Consider the following 23681-nt stretch of genomic DNA (forward strand, 5'->3'; position numbering starts at 1 on the left):
TAATAAGTTTTAATGATAATTTGGTTTTTTTGTTATAACATGAATTTCACTCTCTCTCTCTCTCTACCCGTATTCTATATGGTGTACTGTATACAGGGGGTATACTGTATACCTGTATAGGTTTTTTTAAGCATTTTTAAATGCGCCGCTACTTCGCGGATTTTCAGTTTTCGCGGGTGGTTTCGGTCCCCATTAACCGCGATAACCGGGGTATTACTGTACTGCGTGTTGCCACGCCTGGAACTTTTATTGAAAAATCACAAATTTTGTATTTTGACAACATAAAGGCTTAAACATTCTCCTGGGCAACTATGAGGTAGATCGTTAACATGTACGGAGAAAAACATAAAAGGAAAAAAAAAAAAAAAAGGATTTCCTTTAGCCTGTAGCTTACGATGAAAAATTAATCAGCATGACTGTCCGGACTATCATCAAATATGAAACATTTTGCAAAGATAGGATCATCTGAGTCGTGTTCCAGCACTTTTATTGCCACGGTGAATAAGACTTTAAGGAACCAAAATGGCCGCTATTCAATGTAGTGTAAAATTGAGGCTGTTCTGAAATTTTCAGTCAGATTCGTTCAACGGGCTCCGTGCTAAAAATTAAAATGTAAAAAAATGTTGTTTTTTTTGTTACCACTAACTGGTGCTTTGTGTATAACAAAATAATAACATAGATGTCTTCAGGTCAGTATGTACAGGTGAAGTTTTGGATTTTTTGGATCATGTGCGTTGGAGTTATAAAGCATTTTGTCCATTGTGGCGAAAGAATTATTATACGCAAACTTTGAAGCCCCGCGCTCGTCATATAGTATTTTGAAAGCTAAGCTGTTCCAGGTCTTAAGATGGTACAGCCTAAATTTTAAGGCGATCAAATGAACCCTCAAAGCATCAGGGTACAAAAGAATGACGCCTGTAAATGTGCAAAAATGGGCCAAAATATGACATTCAAGAATGCCAATTAAAAATAAAGCCAATTTTCGTAAGCCTAGGTCAAACAGGCCAGGACTGTTATTTTGACACTCTGGGTGGCGCTACAGAGCCATTTTGTTGAAATAGTTTACGGCAACGTTAAAAAATAACATTTTTCGCCAGGCCCGAAGAGACTGCAAAGTTTGGTGAGTTTTCATGCATGTTTAGGAGTCAAAAATGCGATCGAGCGATTGGAACAATAAAAAAATAGAATAAAATAAAATAATAATAATAACTAGAGCTGCAAGCAGCTATATAGGGCCCTCGCAACCCTGGCAACGCTGGGGTACTGGCACGTTGGAAATGTGAAATATTTAGGGGGTCAAAAATGTGGACCTCGCAGCGGTCGCTGCCATGGACCTTGCAGCGGTCGCTGCTCGGGCCCGAATAATAAGTAGAGCTGCAAGCAGCTATAGAGGGCCCTCGCAACCCTGGCAAGGTTGGGGTAAACAACTGCACGACAAACTAATAAAATATCGATTATTTTGTGTGTGCAACGTTTCAGGAGGTTTTGCTCATATTTAGAACCTCAAAATAAGCATTGTTTTATTGGCAAACTGTGCGAAGCCACGCCCACAGCCTTTCACGAAAAATGACACATTTGGTATTGTGACATCCTGATGGCCTAAACACTCATCCGAGGAAATATGAGGTAGACCTTGTTAAGCTGCTCAGAGAAAAACATGAAAGAAAATAACCTGTATTTGCTTTAACCAGTTGGTGGCGCTACCACTATGACCAAAAATAAGTTGGTAGATGTCTTCAGGGCTGGACAATCCTCAAATATGAAAAATTTCAAGAAAATAGAAATTAGAAATCCCTTTATTGTCATTGTACTCAAGTGTGCAACGAGATAAGAGAGCTCCCCTCTCCAGTGCAATACAACAATAATACAGACAAATATATAAATTAGATAAATAAATAAGAGAGTGCAATGGAATTTAGTACTGAATAGTGTATATAAAAACACATCACGATGCTGTTCTGCAAGGTAAGGGTGTTCTCGTGTGTGTGTGAGAGTTCAGAATGGAGATGGCTCTCGGAAAGAAACTGTTTCTCAGTCTATTGGTCCTCGATTTGATGCATCTGTAGCGCCTGCCAGAGGGCAACAGGTCGAACAGGTGTGAGTTTGGGTGGGTATTGTCTTTGACGATGTTGAGAGCCCTTCTGAGGCACCGGGCGGTGTAGATGTCCGACAGTGAGGGGAGAGGGCAGCCAATAATCCTTTGCGCTGTTTTGACTGTCCTCTGGAGCCTCACTCTGTCCGCCTCAGTGCAGCCGCTGTACCAGGTGGAGACACAGTACGTCAACAGGCTCTCGATGGACGAGTGGTAGAAGGCCAGCAGCAGCTTCCTGTCCAGGTTGAATTTCCTGAGGACTCTCAGGAAGTGCAGACGCTGGTGGACCTTCTTTACCACTGCTGTGGTGTTGTGAGTCCAAGAAAGGTCGTCGGAGATCTGTACTCCCAGGAACTCCTAGGATCATCTGAGTCATGTTTCAAGAGCCTTTGTTGCCAAGGAGAAAAATCTGACTTTTCGGCACCGTAATAGCCAAAACCCCTTCGCCGAAAAGTCTCAAAATTCTGGATAAAGTAAGATCAATGTCTTGAGCCTTTACTGACCAATTTTCAGTTGGATTGGTTAAAAACGCTCCGTGCAAGTGTGTTAAAATGCAAAAAATAATAGTTTTAGTTGCCACTAGGTGGCGCAAGGTTTATAATTGAATATAAACATATAGATGTCTTCGGGCACCGATTCTTTATGTACATGTGAAGTTTTGGATTTTTAGCAGCATGTACAAGCGAGTTATTAAGCATTTTATCCATTGCGGCGAAGGAAATATTACACGAAAACTTTGAAGCCCCGTCCCCGTCATATAGTATTTCGGAAACTAAAGATTTTTGTCCCAGTGTTTGTCCCAGGTCTTAAGATGGTACAGCCGGAATGTTAAGGCCATCGGATGAACCCTCTAAAAAGATTGACCCCTGTAAACGTGCAAAAAGGGGCGAAAATTTGACTTTCAAAAATTCATAACTCACTTCCTGTTCATTACTAGTATGGTTAAAGAAATATGTACATCTCGGGGTGCTACACGTGCCAGGCAATTTTCTGAGGCCTAGGTCAAACGGGCCAGGATTTCATTTGATGTTTCCAACTCTAGTTGGCGCTAGAGAGCCATTTACGTTTACGACGTTAAAATATCAAGTTGTTCGCCATGCCCGATGAGACTGCACCGTAATTGACCACGCCCTTCGCCAAAAACTCACAAAATTTGGCACAGCGTAGGATCAAAGTCTTGAGGCTGTTCTGACAAATTTTCAGTCTGCTTCGTTAAAAGGGCTCTGTGCAGTACAAAAAACATCAACGAAAATAAATAGTTTTTGGATTAACCAGTCGGCGGCGGAACCATTACGATCAAAAATAAGTTGGTAGATGTCTTCAGGGCGGGACTATCCACAAATGTTAAAAAATTCGAGAAGATAGGATCATCTGAGTCATGTTGAAGGACCTTTTGTTGCCACAGAGATTAATCAGACTTTGCGACACCGTTAATGGCCACGCCCTTTGGCAAAAAGTCAAAAATCTCGGCATAGAGTAAGATCAACATCTTTCGGCTGTTCTGACAAATTTTCAGTTGGATTCGTTAAAAGGGCTCTGTGCAGTTTATTAAAATGTAAAAAATTTAATTTTTAGTTGCCACTCATAACGCAATGTGTCTAACAGAATATAAACATATCGATGACTTCGGGTACCGACTCTCTATGTACAAGTGATGTTTTGGATTTTTAGCAGGATGTGCAGGGGAGTTATTAAGCATTTTGTCCATTCAGAGGAAGGACATATTAAACCAAAACTTTGAAGCCCCGTCCCCGTCATATAATATTTCATCATACATCACTAAAGCACTTTTTTCACTTATAATATCTCCCAACCACCCAAATCCCTACCGCCACACATGTACTTAACTGACACCTGCAACTCCATAAATCTCTTTTTCATTGAAAAATTAAAAAATCCACCAACACCTCCACGCAAATGCACTCTCTCCTCCCAAATCTGAACCCCGCCCAATATGCCAGTCTCTTTACATTTGCACTTCCCAAATCCTGCCTTCCGCCACTACTTCCTCTCATCTCTGCCATTATCCATTCTTCTCTCTCCACTGGCATTACACCATCATTGTTAAAAACTGCAGCTGTCACCCCCATCCTTAAGAAACCTGTTTTTGACCCCAACAACTACAAAAACCTCCGCCATATTTACCATTCGTTTCAAAAGTCCTTAAAAAAGTGGTCTCCACTCAACTCCACTCTCATCTAACCTGCAATAACCTTTGAGTCGTTTCAGTCCGGTTTGCCTCCACAGCACTGAATCAACTCTACTCAAAGTCACCTCTGATCTCCTCATTGCAGCTGACTCCGGTTCACTCTCCATTCTCATCCTCCCTTAATTTACTGACTTTGACCATCCTCCTCAAAAGACTTTCATCCATCTTCATCACCCCCACCACCCACAACTGGTTCCATTCATACTTTAAAAAACACACGCAGTTCATTCAGCTAAAATCCTTCTCATTCAAGTCCCTCCCAGTCACCCCAGGTGTGCCCCAAGGCTCGTTCCTGGGCCCCCTATTATTTATTATCTACCTCCTTCCCCTTCGCACAATCTTCCAAAAATTCAATATCACTTTTCATTGCTTTGCGGATGACACCCAGCTCTATTTCTCCTGCAAAACCAGCATATCACTCGCTCCCTCCTGCGTCACCTCTTGTTTATCTGAAATCAATGACTGGTTCATCAATAATTTCATGACAGCGACAAAACAGAAGTTCTTCTTTTCGGTACAAAATCATTACTATACAAAGTTGGCAGTTTTCCCATTCCCGTTGGGCACCCTATTGTTTACACCTCCCCTCAGGTCAAGAGTCTGGGATGTCATCCTCGACAGCACTCTATCTTTCCATAAGCATATCAATAACATAAACCGGTCATCCTATTTCCATCTGCGCAACATCAGTTGACTCCGCCTCTTCCTTTCCCCCTGATCCGCTTCTATCCTGGTCCATAGCCTTGTCACTTCCCGTCTCGATTATTGCAACTCTCTCCTCTTCGGTCTCCCCCACAAGTCCCTCCAAAAAATATAAACTTCAACTGGTGCAAAACTCAGCCGCTCGTCTCATCACAAGATCACCCTTGTCCAATCACATCACCCCCGTTCTCCAGAAACTTCATTGGATTCCTGTCAAATTCCGGATCCAATTTAAACTGCCCCTTTATACCTTCAAAGCCATCCATAACCGTGACCGACATCCTTTTGCCCATGTCGGTAAATTCGGTGTTTAAAAGCAGCAATGTTCATGCCCCTTTAAGACGGCTACAGCACGTCTAGTCACGTGACTCCACCCAACTGAACAAGACAGTAAACGGACGACGCGGTCGTAGCTGGCAATTCAAATCCAGTAGCGGCTGACACGGCTGAAGACGACGTAACGTTAGTTGAAGTTATTCCTGTTGCGCTTGTCCCGAAAAGAAATTCGACATATGTCGTTGGGAAATGTTTTGGGTTCCATAAAGACAATGTTTGAGCAAAAGAAAACTAACTACAAAGTGCGCAGTAAGCACCCAAAACAGAGCTGCCAACCTTCTCTTTTTCACCACCCACAACACAACTATGCTGTGCCGAAAGTTCAAAGTGAGAAGCAAGGTTTGACAAGTGATAACAGCCCATTAACGGAGGGGACACCATACGAGAGAACGTCTCAGAGGTGGACGCGATAGCCTGGCACATAGCTAAAGAATTAGCTCCTCTAGGCACAGTGGCGCGCACAGGATTTAAACGCTTCATGAAAGTAGCTGACAAGAGGTACGCAAATATTTGTCGCAAACCGTACTTCTCGATATGGACAACATCGGGACGGGAGCTTGGACATGTCAAGCATTTTGCATCCACATCCGACTTGTGGTTGAGACGCAACATGGATCCCTGATCGAACCTGACTGTGCATTACACAGACGACAAGTGGCGACTGCGCACCAGAGTACCCGAGACGGCACATTTTCCCGATGATGCACACTTGTTTATTTGGCTCGCGTTGACATTTTTTTTCCATTTTATTTAGCATTTTTTTATTTGGCATTATTTATATTGTTTACAAGAGACCACACAAATCTAGGGCTTTGCACATATCATTACAGCATCTTGGCGCAATCTATTTGCAGCAAAAGATTTTGCGAGGGGTACCCTTTTTCTCCTATTCTTTGTGACATTGTTCAGGTCATGCAAAGCAAGCTAACCTGGGGAACATGCTTTTTTTCCGTCGCAATACAGCTGAACAATGTATGGTTTTGGGACCGTAATTGCAATCTCAGACAACGCGATTTTGAGATCGTCAAAGCTGCGGTTTGTGCCCCTAGTTCACGCAGTAGGTCACGAATTACTGATAAAAAAAAAAAAAAAAAAAGCATCGCCCGGTCGCTCGTTGTCCCGGAAGTAATTTCTTTCGCAGCTACTTGAATGCTTTGTACTATAGCTAAGTCCGTGCACAGCAGCAACAACGAGATGCGTGATGACGAATCAACGACCCCACAATCAAGAAGCGTTCTAAACGAGGAGGTGAACGAGAAAGCACTAAGTGTGCTAATCGCGAAAATTAATTACAGAGCAAAAAGTGCTTCATTGTACGCTCGACTTTTAACATAAGTCTGACTCAAACCGCGTTTGGGCCGAGAGCCAGCAGTTATGAACAGAAATGTTGAATGGCAACCATTACGTATCGAAACATAAAATAAGAGGACGGCTACGTTAGCAATTTAGCAGACGCTCTCAGACCGGAACACGGAAACGGATGGCGTCATCGCAACGAAGAGGTTTGATGTCAAACGTATCGTAAATATTTATCATCTCATTAATATTTGCACCACAGAGTACCGAGTTTCAAGATCTACACAATAACAGTTCTCAAAATTATATTTGTTGTCAATTACAGGAGTCAGAGTACAGATCTCCGATGACCTCTCCTGGACACACAACACCACAGCAGTGGTAAAGAAGGTCCACCAGCATCTGCATTTCCTGAGGGTCGTCAGGAAATTCAACCTGGACATGAAGCTGCTGCTGGCCTTCTACCACTCGTCCATCGAGAGCCTGCTGACCTACTGTGTCTCCACTTCGTACAGCAGCTGCACTGAGGCAGACCCAGTGAGGCTCCAGGGGACAGTCAAAACGGCGCAGAGGATTATTGGCTGCCCTTTCCCCTCCCTGTCGGACATCTACACCACTCGGTGCCTCAGCAGAGCTCTCAATATCGTCAAAGACAATACTCACCCGAACTCACACCTGCTCGACCTGTTGTCCTCTGGCAGGCGCTACAGGTGCATCAAATCAAAGACTAATAGATTGAAAAACAGTTTCTTCCCGAGAGCCATCTCCATGCTGAACACTCACACACACACGCACGCAACCACCCTTACCTTGCAGAACAGCGACGTAATGTGTTTTTATTTATCCAATTTCGTATTATTATCTATTTCATTATTTATTCTTTAATTAATCTAATTTATATATTAAATTAAATTGTTGTTGTATTGCACTGTAGAGGGGAGCTCTCTAATCTCGTTGCAAACTGTAAAATGACAATAAAGGGATTTCTGATTCTGATTCTGAATTTAGCTATGCTGAGGGACATTTTGTTGACATTTTATATATATGTATTCATATTTATCAAACATCTATATACAAATGACATGTACATTAACACTAAATGTAAAAGAATTGGGGGGTTAAAAACATTTTCATATACAGAAATACCAAATTATTCTTGACAAAAAGTATTTTTTTTAAAATTTAGAAAAAACTGCCCCCTCACAAAACCTCTCAAGTGTCCTTGCATTATTACAGCTGTTGTGAAATACGCTATATAAATAACAGTGCACAGCGAGTATTAACTTTACGGTGTCGGTTGTTTTGCAATGAAAATGCTATTATTTTAGTTCCGGCGAAGAGAGAATGGTGGGGGGGGGGGGGCGCAAATTGTTTTCTTCTTGGTAGCAGGGGGGGGCATGACAGAAAATAATTGAGAAGCACTGACATAAGCCCAGAGGCCGTAACCTGTCATAAACTTGACATTGCAGACCTAATTCTAAAATCTATTTATCTCTATATCTAAACACAACTTTAAACTGTCATACATGGTTGGTTTTGATGTTGGCTGTCATGGGACCATGACTATTGCATCATAAATGTAGTCTTTTTCATTTGTACGGCTAAATCAGTTTAAAACTGTCATGTATCCCATCCCAGCGAAATAATTTGAACTTTCCATTAAGGTGTCATTAAAAGTAACTGCACCATCAAATCAGTTTATAACAGTGTTGTGAATGTTTTCCTTGAATTCAAATAAAGTGTAAAGATTTTAACCGTTCATTACGATGTCATTAAATGTAATTACACCATCAAATCAGTTTATTACAGTGTCGTAACTGTTTTCCTTGAATTCAAATAAAGTGGGAAGATTAGAACCGTTCATTAAGATATCATCAAATGTAATTACACCGTCAAATCCGTTTATAACAGTGTCGCGACTGTTTTCCTTGAATTCAAATCAAGGGGAAAGATTTGAACCGTTCATTAAGATGTCATAAAATGTAATCACACCGTCAAATCAGTTTATAACAGTGTCATGACTATTTTTCTTGAATTCAAATAAAGTGGAAAGATTTGAACCTTTCAATAATATGTCATTTAATGTAATTACAGGTCAAATCAGTTTGTAACAGTGTCGTGACTGTTTTCCTTGAATTCAAATAAAGTAGAAAGATTTGAACCATTCATGATGTCATTAAAAGTAATTACACGGTCAAATGATTCAAATTCCTTAACAAAGCAACAGACGACAAGCGACAGTTGTTCCTTCATGTATTTGAACATGCATTTGGCCAATGGAAAAAAAAAGAAAAAACAACAACAACCTTGGTGAATTTCTTCACATGAAACAAGTTAAACCAAGAGGGTGTCATGGTCCGTTCCGTCATGTCAAGTTTTTGTTATGTTTTGCTCAACGGGCGTGGGGGCGTTCCCTTCCAGCGCCTGTCGTGTTGGCTGGAGAGACGCGCCCACCAGCCACGCACCTGTTACTTGTGACTCCTTGATCACCTCGCGGCGGGAAAGACGCGCTCACCAGCCACACACCTGATCCTCGTTGACTCATTTAATTAGCCTACTTAAACGCCCGGCGCTGACTGCTCGGCGTCGGTGCATTAACCTTTTGATGTCACGGCTGCTATTTGTCTCTCGGTCACGCTCAGCGCTCATTAATCGCTGTCATTGTCGCTTGCTCCAGTCCCTGTTTCCAAGTCATGTTTTGTTCTGTCTAGTCGCGTCTTGTTTGTCTTCGTTATTTTGCACTTTGTTACGTTTGTTTCTCCCAGTACCTTGTTTGCCCTACCCTTTCATTAATTAAATTCCCTTCAAGTTACCCTCGCTTGGCTTCCCTGCATTTTGGGTCCTCTCCTACCTCCTCCACCCGCGGAGCCTAACAGAGGGCACTCCAAGACAGAATTAATTTTCTTCTTTTCTGTGATCGAGTCGGCCATCTCAATTATGCCACCCTTGCAACGCTCTGCGGACGGACATCTTCTCACCATCCTCATCTCCTGCATAAAGGACATTACTTTACTTGGTTACTTCTACACTACTTACTTTCTTAGCTGGTGATGGCACATTCTAGATGAGTAATATACCGTGAACATTGTTGAATAGCTCTATATTTAGCTAGAAAGAATTTATAGATCAACTGTCATTTGTAATCCGGCAACAGCACTTTGAGACCAAAACATTTAATCAGCAGCGTAATACAATGTGTGAAAGATTTTTGTTTTAAAACAAGTAAAAAAGCTTTTGCCAATTACTGCTATGACAGCATATGGAAAGCGCTTTGTTACAGCTCTAGCTGTTGTGCAATGCGCTATAGAAATAAAATTGTATTGTATTGTATTAACATGGTAATTTGGAATATGTACTATACATTGATGTTGGTTAATTAAGTGCATCTTATGAAGTTACTCACCACCTATTTTTTTATCTAAAAAAAATTAAATTAAAAAATACTACTTAGTTTCTCCGGAGAATATTTGACTGGCTTCTTTTTCTTTTGATGAATGCATGCATGCATGACCTCTTCCACATTGTGTGTCTGGTCCACCTTCAGCTCTTTGACAGCTTCATAGACCTTCATCCCGCCATGCATCCAGTTGCTGAAACGGGTTTCCATGGTTTCCATCTACCGAGTTTAAGTAGTGTAAATCACAGAAATGGGCACCATGACAATGCAACTAATGTTACATTAGCTCAGGGGACTTCTTCAAACTAAAAATTAATTGTTCAGAATTAGCTAGATGAAAACTGGAGGAAATACTACTAACTTTATAGCCAGTCGGTTGCCCTTAAAATATTTCAGTAAAGGCCACAAAGTTATGGAGGTAAAACTGGTGCAAAAGTAAGTTGTACTTGTACAAAGGAAATGTGTACTTGTAACAAGAAAATGTAAAGAAAGAAAAAAAGAAATTATCTCCAAACTTAGCAGGTAAAGCTAACTAGCATTAATTGCTGCCTACTAACGTGAACTAAAACAGTAAAGACTGGTATCAATGTTATTTTGTTCTCGCCAAATAAAATACAAATATATATTTCGCTTTATCTTACCTACAGTAGTAAACTGAGTGGGTACGTCGTTTCGTTGACTCTCGCGTTTGCCTGTAATGTGGGGCGAACGGCGTTGCCGCGGCACTCCTGCCGGTCTCGGCGGCGTAGGGATCGATAACTGGCATTACAGTCAGGTAACCTTACGCGCGCACTGAGTTCAAATTCAAATTCTCTTGTAATGAATGTCACAACAACAATACTGCCAAAGCATCAAGAAAGTGCTTTTTTTCAGGAAAACCCTAGGACAACAAAAAAGTAAAAGTAAATTTGGTTGTTTTCATGTTATGAAACTACATTTCCCAGCATGCCGCAGTAAATTGTACCATGCGCAATAGCCCAGCCAGAGAATGTGTCATTGTTTGAGTTCACGGCAATGTGCATTCAGTCGCTAGTTCTATTTGCAGCTCTAAAAGAGGAGGCGACCGGTGTCATTACATTTAATGACACCTTAATAGAAAGTTAAAATTATATCACTAGGATGGGAAACATGACAGTTTTAAACTAATTTAGCCGTGTAGTTACACTTAATGAAAAGGACTACATTTATGACACAATAGCAATGGTCCCATGACAGCCAACATCCAAACCAACCATGTATGACAGTTTAAGGTTGTTTAGATAAAGAGATAAATGTTTTTTTTAACATTTGACAATTAGGTCTGTTATGTCAAGTAGATGAAAGGTTATGCCGTCTTTATTTATGTCAAGTTTTTAGGACAAACACATTTGAAACAATGTCAACTTTGTATCAAAAGTGACATAATTAATCAAACAACACTTAATGACATCTGTCATAAGGATTCATTCATGTTCATGACAGGTGTCATGTCATGATTATGACAGTCTTATGAACCCACATTAAAATAAAGTGTTACCATTTTTTCTAACTTTGAACAGTTTGGTCTTAATTGCTTTTATTGATGTACAATCTTCTTGTGGGTCCTGAAAAGCGATTACATATTGAATGTATTATTATCATTATTATCACTATTTATTAAATCTTCATTAGTGGAGAACACTGTGTGATTTCCTGTATCCAATACAATAACACAGCGTTATTTATATAGCGCATTAAATCAAAATGCCAATCACTGAACTGGTAACTGACTCACATATGTATTTATGTAGCTGGATCATTTATTTAGGCTATTTCAACATGGACTTTCCTGCCCCTTTTGTCCAATAACTAACCAAAAAAAAGGACATGGTGCCTTCTTATGGTGATCAAGAATTAATGAAGGCATTAATTTGTAAACTGTGGCGGACATTAGGACCATGCCTCTCACCCAGCAGGCATCCCGTTTGGGGGCGTATTCATGTGAATGTTTGTTGGCGCGAATTTGTGATTGTGCGTTATTCTGTTGTTGGCAGTCTTGGAATAAAGACGTGTTCACAGTCAGTCGTGTGTGCTCATTTCAACTGCCACAAAACCACCGTTTATTTTTTAATTAAGTTTATACCAATCTTTTACTACATCCCACTGCTGCCAGTATCAGGCAAGCAGAACGGAGTACACAATAAGGGGAGAGTGACACGAATATTACACTGGTAATCAAAAATAAATGTTTGATATTCTTATCAATTACAGTAAATAGTGTTGATAAGATTTGGTTGTTAGATATTTATACATCAGAAGTATTTAATCTAGCTCAGCAAGCAGCTGAATTTTCTTAAATTCACCGTTTTCAGCTATGATAGACCATAAAATAGTTGATAGTTAAGTTAAATAGTTTCTGATTAATATTCACTGGAGGGGAAACATGAAACATATGTACCTAATAAACTAAAATCTGAGATTCATAAAAATCTTGAGTTGAGGAGGATTAAAAACACTAACAAAAAAATTGTCACTGTGATGGAGAGGCCCATGATTGGGTTTCCCTTGAGCTCTCAAATGATTAGCTACGTCCCTGTTCACGACAATTAATCATACATTGTTTTACTTACTCACGAAACAAACCTTACGATTTTGTCGTGCGACTAAAGTAAATTAAAATAAATGAATAAGTAAAAGAAAAAATAAATCGTACTTCTCACTCTCTCCCAGCCACTTAGACATGAGGTCTGAGGAGGAGACGGAAAAGAAGGTGGAGTTGTTGGCCTCAGTGGCCACAGCCTTGGCCAGGTATGACTTCCCTGTTCCTGGTGGACCAAACAGCAGGATGCCCCTCCATGGCGTTCGCTTACCTGAGAATCACATCTTGATGTTAATGAAGGATAAAAAACACATGGAGAAAATTGTCCGTACCAAGCTGTTAATGCAGTGGGGAAAAAAATCTACAGTGGTCACAAAATACTTGAATCAAAAGTACTTATTAATATTTTTATTAAAATGTACTTAAAAATCAGACATTGCTTTTGAATAGTGGTTCAATAGGATTACTAAAAAAAAAATATTAATGAAAAAGGCCTGGGCAAAAAGAACAGTACCCCATGAAAATACCATAGGTTCAACCAAGGTGTATCCTCTCCTCTAACTAGCAGCCATCAGAAAGGGCAACAAGTAGTCAATTGCTGAGTTTCCATTGTGGTTTATTTAAAAATAAAAACATTTCCACAGTTTCAATAAGGTTCAATTGCAACTTGAAGATGTTTCCATTGAAGAGTTTCACTTCTGAGGCATAATTATCAGAACGTCCCGTTCTTGTTCTTGCGAGATTGGCGACAGGGCGTGAAACAGTTGGGAGGTAAATAGGTGGGGCCCACACAGTCAGCGCAGGGGATTCAACTCGGTAGGTGCGGCAGCTTAGGGCACACGGGATCACCATCTGCAGTGACCCACTAACCTCCGATCAGACGCACTTTCCCTGCCTCAGTACGGTGCAAACAGCAGTGTGTAGCCCTGGAAAGGCTTGGGACAACGGGAGCTTCATTCTCGGCTGCCCCCCTGTGCTCTAAAGCGCTACCCTGCCGATTCGCCCAAGGACACGGGACAGAGCTCACTGCACTACTTGGATGGGTTAGCCCACTCCCATACCGCTAGATGCCCACCGGCGTGCACTGTTCTCCCTTGTCGGTCTTCTGTCTTTTCACTGTGGCTGCATGGAGGCGATGTCAAATAACTAACGGAAACATGAAAAATGTATTTACATTACACTGTTGTAAATACTTCTGTGTCGACGTCTCAAAAACCACCTCATGAGAGTGCAAAAACATTTTTGCAATATTTAAGACGTTTTCGAAAATCCGGTTTCCATAACCTGTTTGCTATTGCGAAAGTTTCATTTTGCGCATTTCTGGGGGCATAGCAAACCCAGCTGCTATGCTGAGTGCATCACACTAAACATGGACCAGAGGAATCAAAAGAGCGAGTTGTCTCAGGAGATTAGAAAGACAATTTTCAACAAGCAAGGTAAAGGCTATAAAACCATCGCCAAGCAGCTTCAACAACCCTGGACATGGCCGCAGGAGGAAAATTTATGATAAATTGAGTAGACGGATAATACGAATGGTAACAAAAGAGCCCAGAACAACCTCCAAAGAAATTAAAGGTGAACTCTAAGATTACGGAACATCAATGTCGGATCACACAATCCGTCCTTTGTTGATTTCATGGGAGATGACAAAAGTGATGCAAATCAACCCTCACAGGCTTGAATATGAATGGACTAACAATGCCACTTACTTGCCGTTAGGAGAGGTGAAGCAACATTGTGGCCAATGTATGTTCTTTACAGCTGAGCCCGCCAAACATGAATACATTGATTTCTCTGAAGGGGGTTCATGTTATTTTCCGTCTCAACTGCAAAAATGCCATTGTGAATGGCATACAGTTGAACCAATAAGTCCGGGAGAAGTGATATATGCACATTTCATCAGTAAGGATGTGATTTTAAATCTCGTATTGACAAGTGCAACTCAAACATTTTTCTGCATCCTTTGTCACAACCATCAACAATGAAATAAAAGCAAAGCCCATCAGGACACAATTCACTGCGAAACGTAAAACTAACTAAGGTCAGTCCCAATTCACAAAACAGATAATATACATGGTTGGTGCATGCAGGGAAGTTCGTTCTTTGAGAAGCTCTCATTACTCCATAATGGGACCCAAGACTAAAACATGCAATGAGAAAAATAACAAAAGAAGTTGTCAGTAAGAGAGACAACGTAAGATTATACCCTTCATCTACGAGGAGCCCATTTATATACGTCAAAAATTCCACGTCCATTTATCTTTTTTTTTTTTTTGCTGCCCTATAAACTGTCCAATCTGTGACTTAAATCGTGAAGTTTTTTGATCCATTGCACAACTAGAAGCTATGATATATTTATTTGTATATGTACCGTATAGTTGGGAGGGAAAAATAGCTAGTAATAATTTTTTCAAGATTTTGGCATGGATAGTGGCCCTATTGAATAACTGGTTGGTTCAGAACAAGAAAGTGAGAGATGAGATCAAAATGATTTTGTTCTCCTGCCTTCCCACACAGTGTAGAAGATAAGTAGCACAGTACAATGCAGGCAATTGTCCAGTGAACTGCTAAAAATGGCTGAAGTATCAAAATCGAAAATCATTTTTAACAAGACTCAAAACAAGGAGCTGGAAAGGTTAAAATTTGAACGATTCCAAGCACTACCGGACACTCTGCTGAGGAAACAAATTTGTATCCGGGATCTTGCTCTTTTGGTTATGAGCGAGGTGAGGGTCGGAACGGCGATCAACCGGTAAATCGAGAGCTTTGCCTTTCGACTCAGCTCTTTCTTCACCACGACAGAACGATACGTCTGCATCACACCAGCCTTCCTTGGAATTTGCTGGTAGTGAAGGTGGAGTTTTTGCCGAACAGCAAGACATGACCGTTAACAAATAAATGAACAACTGGGTCCCCCCACTCCCATTTAAAAATCCTGGCCAGCAACTGCCAAACAATTGGGAACAGGCCATCAGTAGGTTGTCATCCCTGAAACGCAACAAAGGGAAAACCAGAAATACAGGAACAATATGTGAAGTTCATAGAAAGGATCTTTTCCAATGGCCATGCTGAAATAGCGCCTCCACTAAAACAGGGACAAGAGTACTAGTACCTTCCAACATTCTTAGAGTTTATCGCACACAAAAACCCAATGAGATTACGGTTGTCTTCGATTCTAGGGCCCGGTTTTCCGGAGTCTCATTTAACAACATTCTCCTTACTGGGCCCAATTTGAATAACTCGCTCATTGGAGTCCTGCTCCGCTTTCAGACAGAGCATTGCTGTCATGGCAGATACATAGCAAATGTTTCACTGTTTTAGAGTACCGCGGCGTTTCAGGCAAATAATTGATACTTTTGGTTTCACGCAAATAATAGATGACGCAAATAATAGATGAAGCGACGCATACAAATGGTAATACGTTAGATTTGGTATTAACCCGAGGTTTCGCATACTCAAAAATAAGCGTATTACCATATACTACTGCTATATCTGACCATTACTTTATTCAATTTGAAGTCGTGGGTCATTGCCATCGTTCTGACCACAATCAAAGCTATAGCAGCCGCAATATTAGCTCCTCGACCACCGCTGCGCTGTCTGAGCTACTCGCTTCAGCAACCGCTTCGTTTCCTAATTACATTGGTACAATTGATGATCTCACAAATTTAATGTCGCTCTGTTAAATGCGCTTGACTCCGTACCACCTTTAAAAACTAACACTCGTCCAAAGAGGCTTACCCCATGGTTTACAGAGGAAACGCGCATACTTAAACTATCATGTAGGAAGCTTGAGCGCAAATGGCGTGCGACCAAACTTGAGGTTTTCCGTCAGGCATGGTGCGATAGTTTACTAATATACAAGGAAGCACTCGATCTAGCCAAAACTAATTATTTCTCTGGATTAATTGTCTTGCATAAAAACAAACCTAAATATTTATTTGATAACGTAGCAATGCTAACACAACAGCAACCAACCTCGGATAGCTCTTCCTATTCAGCTCACGATTTCATGCAATTCTTTACTCAGAAGATTCAGTGTATTCGTGATGAGATTAAAGACACTGTTCTTAAAATTCCGTTGAATTCCGCGATAAATGGTGTTACATTAGGTCTGATAACTGTCCGATAACCTTATCTCAATTTAAAAAAGTATCTCTTGAAAGCCTAACAAAATTGGTTAGTGCGGCAAAACCGACAACTTGTGTGCTCGATCCGCTTCCTAGCAAACTAATTAAGGAACTGTTTACGACCCTAGGACCGTCTTGTTTTAAAGAGAATTAATCTATCACTTACCACGGGTATAGTACCAGCAGCTTTTAGGACCGCCGTTATCCCGACCGCAACTTAAGCAACTAAACTTCGACCCAGAGAGTCTCAACAACTATAGGCCAGTTTCAAATCTTTCGTTTATTGCAAAAATTCTTGAAAAAGTCGTAGTGCAACAACTTAATAAATATATGACTGCAAATAATTAATTTGAACCTTTCCAATGAGGTTTTAGAGCTGACCACTCTACTGAGACGGCCTTTGCTAAAGTTACTAATGATCTTCTCATAGCTATGGACGCCGACACCTCACCAATATTACTCTGACTCGATATTAGAGCCGCTTTTGACACCGATGATCAAAACATATTATTAAAACGCCTTGAAACGTGTGTTGGCATTTCAGGCTCAGGGCTTTCTTGGTTTTATTCTTATCTATCAGAGAGGACGCACCGTGTAATTCCTGGCAATGCAACTACTGATCTTTGTAAGATCACGTGGAGTTCTGCAGGGATCGGTAATTGGACCTCTATTGTTTAGCATCTACATAAAGATAAAGATGTCCTTTATTAGTCCCACAATGGGGAAATTTGAGGTGTTACAGCAGCAAAGATATAGATCACACAGAGTCGGCGGCGTAATGTAGCCGTTAATGTATAACATTAGCAGCAGACATTCATAAAAAGCATGCAAATATACACAGTATAAACGTATCTAAGTGTAAGGAAACACACCTAATGCCTGTCAATTATACAGAGGAGGAAATGCTGTAATGATAAAAACTACTGAATGTTTGAAAATATTGCAATGATAAAAATATTGCAATGATAAAAGTACTGTAATGGTAAGAGTACTGAAATAATAGAAAAGTACTGCTTGATAGAAAATACTGCAATGATAAAAGTACTGTAATGGTAAAAAGTACTGCAATGATAAAATATACTGCAATGGTAAAAGTACTGTAATAGTAAAAGTACTGCAACGATAGAAAAATACTGCAATGATAAAAGTACTGTAATAGTAAAAGTACCGCAATGATAGGAAATACTGCAATGATAAAAGTACTGCAATGATAAAAGTACTGTAATAGTGAACGTCTTGCAATGGTAGAAATACTGCAGTGATAGAAGTACTGTTATAAAAATACTGTAATGGTAAACAAAATACATCATTGGTCAATATTTAAGTGCACCATTGGCTGAAAGTACAGTAGAAGTGTATATTGCATCCTAGGACTGCACAATTGCACTAATGCCCTCCCTTTTGTAGGCCTGACCCAATGTTCTTGTTAAAAAGTCTGACAGCAGTCGGCAGGAAGGAGCGGCAAAATCTCTCTTTGGTACAGCGAGGGTGTAACAGTCTATCACTGAAGGAGCTGTGGAGTGTTCTCAGAATGTCATTGAGTGGGTGGGGTGGGTTGTCCAGCATTGATGACAGTTTTGCCGTCATCCTCCTGCCCCCCACTGAGTCCACAGAGTCCAGGGAGCAGCCCAGGACAGAGCTGGCCCTCCTCACTAGTTTGTCCAGTCTCTTTTTGTCCCGGCCCGAGATGCCTCCTGCCCAGGGGACCACTCCATAGAAGTTCACTGATGAAACCACCGAGTCATAGAAGTTTCTGAGGAGTGTTCCCCGAACGCCAAAGGACCTCAGCCTCCTGAGTAGGAAGAGTCTGCTCTGACCCTTCCTAGAGAGAGCGTCTGTGTTGTCGCTCCAGTCCAGTTTATTGTTCAGATGAACACCCAGGTACTTGTAAGTTGAGACCCTCGCAACGTCTGTTGCCTGGATATTCACTGGTGCAGGTGAAGAGTGCCGACGCTTGCGGAAATCCACCACCAGCTCTTTGGATTTCCCAGCGTTGATTTGGAGGCGGTTCTGCTGACACCAGTCCACGAACCCCTGCCTAACCCCTCTGTACTCCCGATCGTCACCGTCAGTGATGAGGCCGACAATCGCAGAGACATCAGAGAACCTCTGCAGGTGACAGGTTGTGGAATTGTATTTGTAGTCCGAGGTGAAGAGGGTGAACAGGAAGGGAGCCAGAACAGTTCCCTGCGGCCCTCCCGTGCTGCAGAGGAGCACGTCAGACACACAGTCCTGTGTCCTCACGTACTGTGGCCGGTTTGTGAGGTAGTCGTGGATCCATGTGATGAGGTGGTGGGCCACTCCCGCCTGCTCCAGCTTGTCAATAGGGCGGGCTGGATGGTGTTGAAAGCACTTGAGAAATCAAAGAACATGATCCTCACCGTGCCCCCGCCTTCTCCAGGTGGGAGAGTTAAGTGTGGAGCAGGTAGATGATGGCATCATCCACACTTATGCCAGGCTGGTATGCGAACTGGAGTGGGTCCATTGAGGAGCTGACCAGGGGGCGCAGATGGACGAGGACCAGTCTCTCCAGGGTCTTCATCAGATGAGACGTCAGCGCCACTGGTCTGAAGTTGTTGAGCTCCTTCGGATGGGTGTCTTTGGAACCGGAACCAGGCAGGATGTTTTCCACAGCTGGGGGACTCTGCCCAGCTTCAGGCTCAGGTTGAACATGTGCTGGACGATTCCACACAGCTGGTCTGCGCAGGATTTGAGGAGCAGAGAGCTAATCCCATCTGGGCCTGCTGCCTTCCTCATTTGATCAAATCTATTGAAAAATAGGTTCAACTCATTTGCTCAGTGACAGGCTGTCTCAATGTTTGCAGAGGGTGGCACGTACGCCGCCACCGCGATCACATGACTGAACTCTCGCGGTAAATAGAACGGACGCATGCTAACAGCTATCAGCTCAATGTCCCGACTGCAAAGTTGATCCTTAACAGTTATGTGCCCAGGGTTACACCATCTATCATTAACACACACAGCCAGCCCTCCCCCTTTCCTCTTACCGCTCTCCAGTGTCCTGTCCGCGCGTAGTATTTGGAAGCCGTCCAATTCCACGACGGCGTCCCGCGTTAGCCACGACTCCGTGAACACCAGCAAGCTAGCCTCCCGGACAATCTTCTCGTGCCGGGTTAGCGCTGTTAGCTCGTCAATTTTATTGGGGAGGGATCTAACATTCCCCATAATAACGGACGGGAGGATGGGTTGGTATCGTCTCCTCCTTGCCTGCCGTTTAGCCCCCGCACGACATCCCTGTCTCTTCCTCCTCAGCTCGCGGGGGATATCGGGTCTCGCTCCGGGAGCTGACGCGGGGTTAGCACGGAGTGCTAACGCTGATCTCTTGAGTACACGATCGATCCGTAGCTCCGAGTTTCGTCTCCGGACACGATCGTGCAAAAAACAGCCCCCAACAGCAGTAAAACCACCGCAAGTTGTATGTCCATTGCTGAGATGAGGTAAAAATAAAATAAAACAGGGTAAAGGGAAAAAACACACGAAAAAGGCTCAATAGTGAGCCACGGTGCTGTAAACAGGCAGCCACTCGCGCGGCGCCGGAACCGGGGGGGGGGAGAAAAAAAAAACCCGCTTGGTGATATTATACGTAAATATAACATTAGTTTTCATTGTTATGCTGATGATACGCAATTATATATGCCGCTGGATATAACAAATCCGCGTATTGCTATAAATTAGAGGCATGCCTTGCCGAAAACAAATGGATGTCTTTCAATTTTTAGCGTCTTAACTCAGATAAAACCGAGATGCTGATCATTGGACCACGATGTCATTGGCACCTTTTCAAAGACACCACTCTGAGTATCGATAAATGTAAGATTGCCCTAAGGCATTCAACAAAAAATCTCGGTGTTATATTTGACGCAACTATGTCATTTCAAATGCACATTAAAAATATTACGAGAACTGCGTTTTTTCATCCGCGCAATATTGCTAAAATTCGTCCAATTCTATCAACGATTGACGCAGAAATCTTAACCCATGCGTTTGTTACGTCTCGCCTTGATTATTGTAACGTTTTGCTCTCGGGTCTCCCCAAGTCTAGTATCAAAAGTCAGCAAAATGCAGCAGCTCGACTCCTGACTAGGACGAGAAAGTTCGATCATATTATCCCGATACTCACCAATTTGCATTGGCTTCCGGTCCATTTGAGATGTGATTTTAAAGTTTTGCTTCTTACCTACTAAATATTGCACGGCCTAGCACCTTCCTATCTCGTTGACCTTGTGGCACCTTATGGTCCGTCCCGAAACCTTTACTCACAAAATGCTGGTCTTTCAGTAATCCTGCGAGCCAAAAAGAAGTCTGCAAGTTCTAGAGCGTTCTCTATTTGGGCACCAATGCTTTGGAATGCACTACCCACAGATATTAGAGGCGCCACCTCAGTAGAAATATTCAAGACACGATTAAAGACGCATTTATACACTTGTGTATTTAGTTGAACTATTTGTTGGCCTGTTTACTGCCACTTCTTGTCTCTTTTCTGCCCTCTCTCCCCCGTCTGGAGTATTAGGTGACGGTGACCCGCTAGGAAGTTTAAGGCATTGACCAACTGGACAGGGACCTGTTCCACCAATGTCGTCTTCCTGCAGCGCGTCATTTGATCAATTTATATACTTTAGCATCTAATTGAATTATTTGTTGGCCTGTTTACTGCCGCTTCTTCACATTTCTGCCCCCTCTCCCCCTGCTTGGGAATTAGGTGATGGTGACTGTCAGGTTTAAATGCCCTGACTCCTTGTGGGAGAGCGGTTAAAAAAAGGTGGCTGAAACCAGAAGGAACCAAGCAAGGTCGTTATCTTTCTCCGGCCACGGCAGGGAGAGAGGTGGACAGAGAACAAGCAGCCGACCTGCATGCAACCTGTCTCCGCGAGCTTTCTTACCTTCCGCCCTGCCGCCTCCTCTTTTATTAAAGCTTGATGCAGACTCATAATGAAACAGAAACTAACTCATCATGGCTTACAACAAAAGCAAGGAAATAAAAACGTAACGCATAACAAAAGTTTAGATTAGACAATAGAAACTTAACTCTGAAGCAAAAATGTAAGTGTGTGTGCGTGTGCAATTATTAATAAAATTAGTGTATAAAAACATGATTAGGAATACACAAATTTATTACATAAGTTTACGTGAGGTTATTGTGGTCTTCAGCTTATTTTACAGTGACCGGCCTTGACCAACCGGGGAGGGATCTGCTCTGCCGAAGTCATCTTCATGCAGCGCCTCATCTGATTTACTTATACAGCCTGGTCATCCTGGAAGGGGGATTCCCCCATTTGTGGTTCCTTCTCAAGGTTTCTCACCTTTCCCCGAATGGGGTTTTGAGTTTTTCCTTGCCCTCCTGGGGGTTAAGATCAGGGGATGTCGATTGTGGTTATGTAAAGCCCTTAGAGACTGTGTGTCATTAAGGGCTATATAAATAAAATTGACTTGACTTGACAAGAGGACCACCGCAACATCCTTCGTTTTTTGTGACAAAAGGACGATGATATAAACAAGGAAGTTATTGATTATCTTATGAAAGTCCATGTATTTGTCAACTCATCTTCTCTAGCTGTAGCTGTTCACGATTATGCAAGGCCATCTGCTCAGGGGAAACTTGGAGGAACACCCTTCAGGACTTGAAAAAACTGTTCCTAGAACTTACACATCCACCTCAATAAGCAAAGCAACCTACGAAGAACTTATTTCTGTTGGAGGCAGACTAAGAGATTGAGAACTTTGAAAACATAAAAACAGTCATTCTCCCTAAAGGCAGTCACGTTTGCCTTTTGCTCACTCGTTACTACCAAGAGCCAGTGCAGCACCAAGGTCGTCACCTGAAGGAAGGAGCAATTAGGACTTTTGAGTGGCTTAAGACTTTTCAATTCAGTAATCCACAAATGTGTAACATGGCGCAAGCGATGTGGGAGACAAGAACACCAATGCATGGCGGATCTACTACCGGACCGCCTCAAGGTCTGCCCCCCCTTTACTTACGTTGGCCTCAACATCTTTGGTTCTTAGTCCATAATTACTAGACGTACCAGGGGCGGACAAGCTGAAAGTATGCGGCGGGCCGACATGTTTGCCTGCACGGGCTTGAGAGTTGTATATATTGAGCTGCTAGAGTCTCGAGACACATCCAGCTGCATAAATGCTCTTCGCCACTTCTTTTCTTGAAGAGGTAAAGCAAAACAGCTGTTATCTTATTTATGGCACCAATTTCATTGGCATTTCAAAGGAACTAGGAACGAACAAAACACTGCAGAAATACCAAACTGACCGGGACTGCAGCTGGGAATTTATTCCACCACACGCCTCACATGTGGGAGGATCCTGGGAGCGTTTGATCGGCATTGCCGGCCAGTGTTGTTTTTGGCAGGCATTTTAGATTTAGTCTTAGTCATTTGGATGAAAATACTTATTAGTTTTTGTCACATTTAGTCGTTCCGATTCCAGATAGTTTAATCTAGTTTTAGTCAATGAAAACTCAAAAAGCTTTTTGTCTTGTTTTATTTGACGAAAACCCAAAAAGGGTTTAGTCCGTTTTAAAAATAGGCATACAAGGTTTTCACCCAAAAACAAAGACTTTCTGATCGACTACTAAGGATTATGTATTACAGATAAAAGTGGAAACAGTGGAATCAATGCTCATTGCTCCAAAATATACAGAGAACCAAAACATTTTATTTGGCAACTGTTGTGGCTTTATTTCACTTAAAGCAACATGAAATATTTTTTTTTAACAAAATAGACTTGTAGTAGACTTGTTCTAGAATACAGTAACACAAATACAAACTATCAAAGTCTTCTTTACTTCAAACAGCTTACTGTTATTGTTACGGCCTTTGGCTTAGGCCCACCTACATGGCCACGCCCCTTATTTCTGTGTTGACTCTTGCACCTTTTGAACAAAAATAAATGGACGAGTTTCCTGTTTGTTCCTCGTTGGTGGCCTGGTT

At 41.9% G+C, this 23681-nt stretch overlaps 1 protein-coding gene across 5 annotated transcripts in view; it reads right to left on the bottom strand.

Annotated features, from left to right (window-relative positions):
• The window catches only part of LOC148335920 (vacuolar protein sorting-associated protein 4A), a 173045-nt gene that overhangs the window by 121928 nt on the left and 27436 nt on the right, over positions 1–23681 (bottom strand). For all 5 annotated transcript variants that reach the window (XM_088298435.1, XM_088298433.1, XM_088298436.1 and 2 more), the window contains exon 6: positions 12704–12860. In XM_088298435.1, coding sequence (XP_088154561.1) covers positions 12704–12860 — 157 coding nt within the window. The remainder of the gene's footprint in view (positions 1–12703; positions 12861–23681) is intronic.

The sequence above is a fragment of the Idiotropiscis lumnitzeri genome, chromosome 6 (assembly GCF_059441095.1).
Source record: "Idiotropiscis lumnitzeri isolate Australia: NSW breed Sydney's pygmy pipehorse chromosome 6, RoL_Ilum_1.0, whole genome shotgun sequence".
In the NCBI taxonomy this organism is placed as follows: Eukaryota; Metazoa; Chordata; class Actinopteri; order Syngnathiformes; family Syngnathidae; genus Idiotropiscis; species Idiotropiscis lumnitzeri.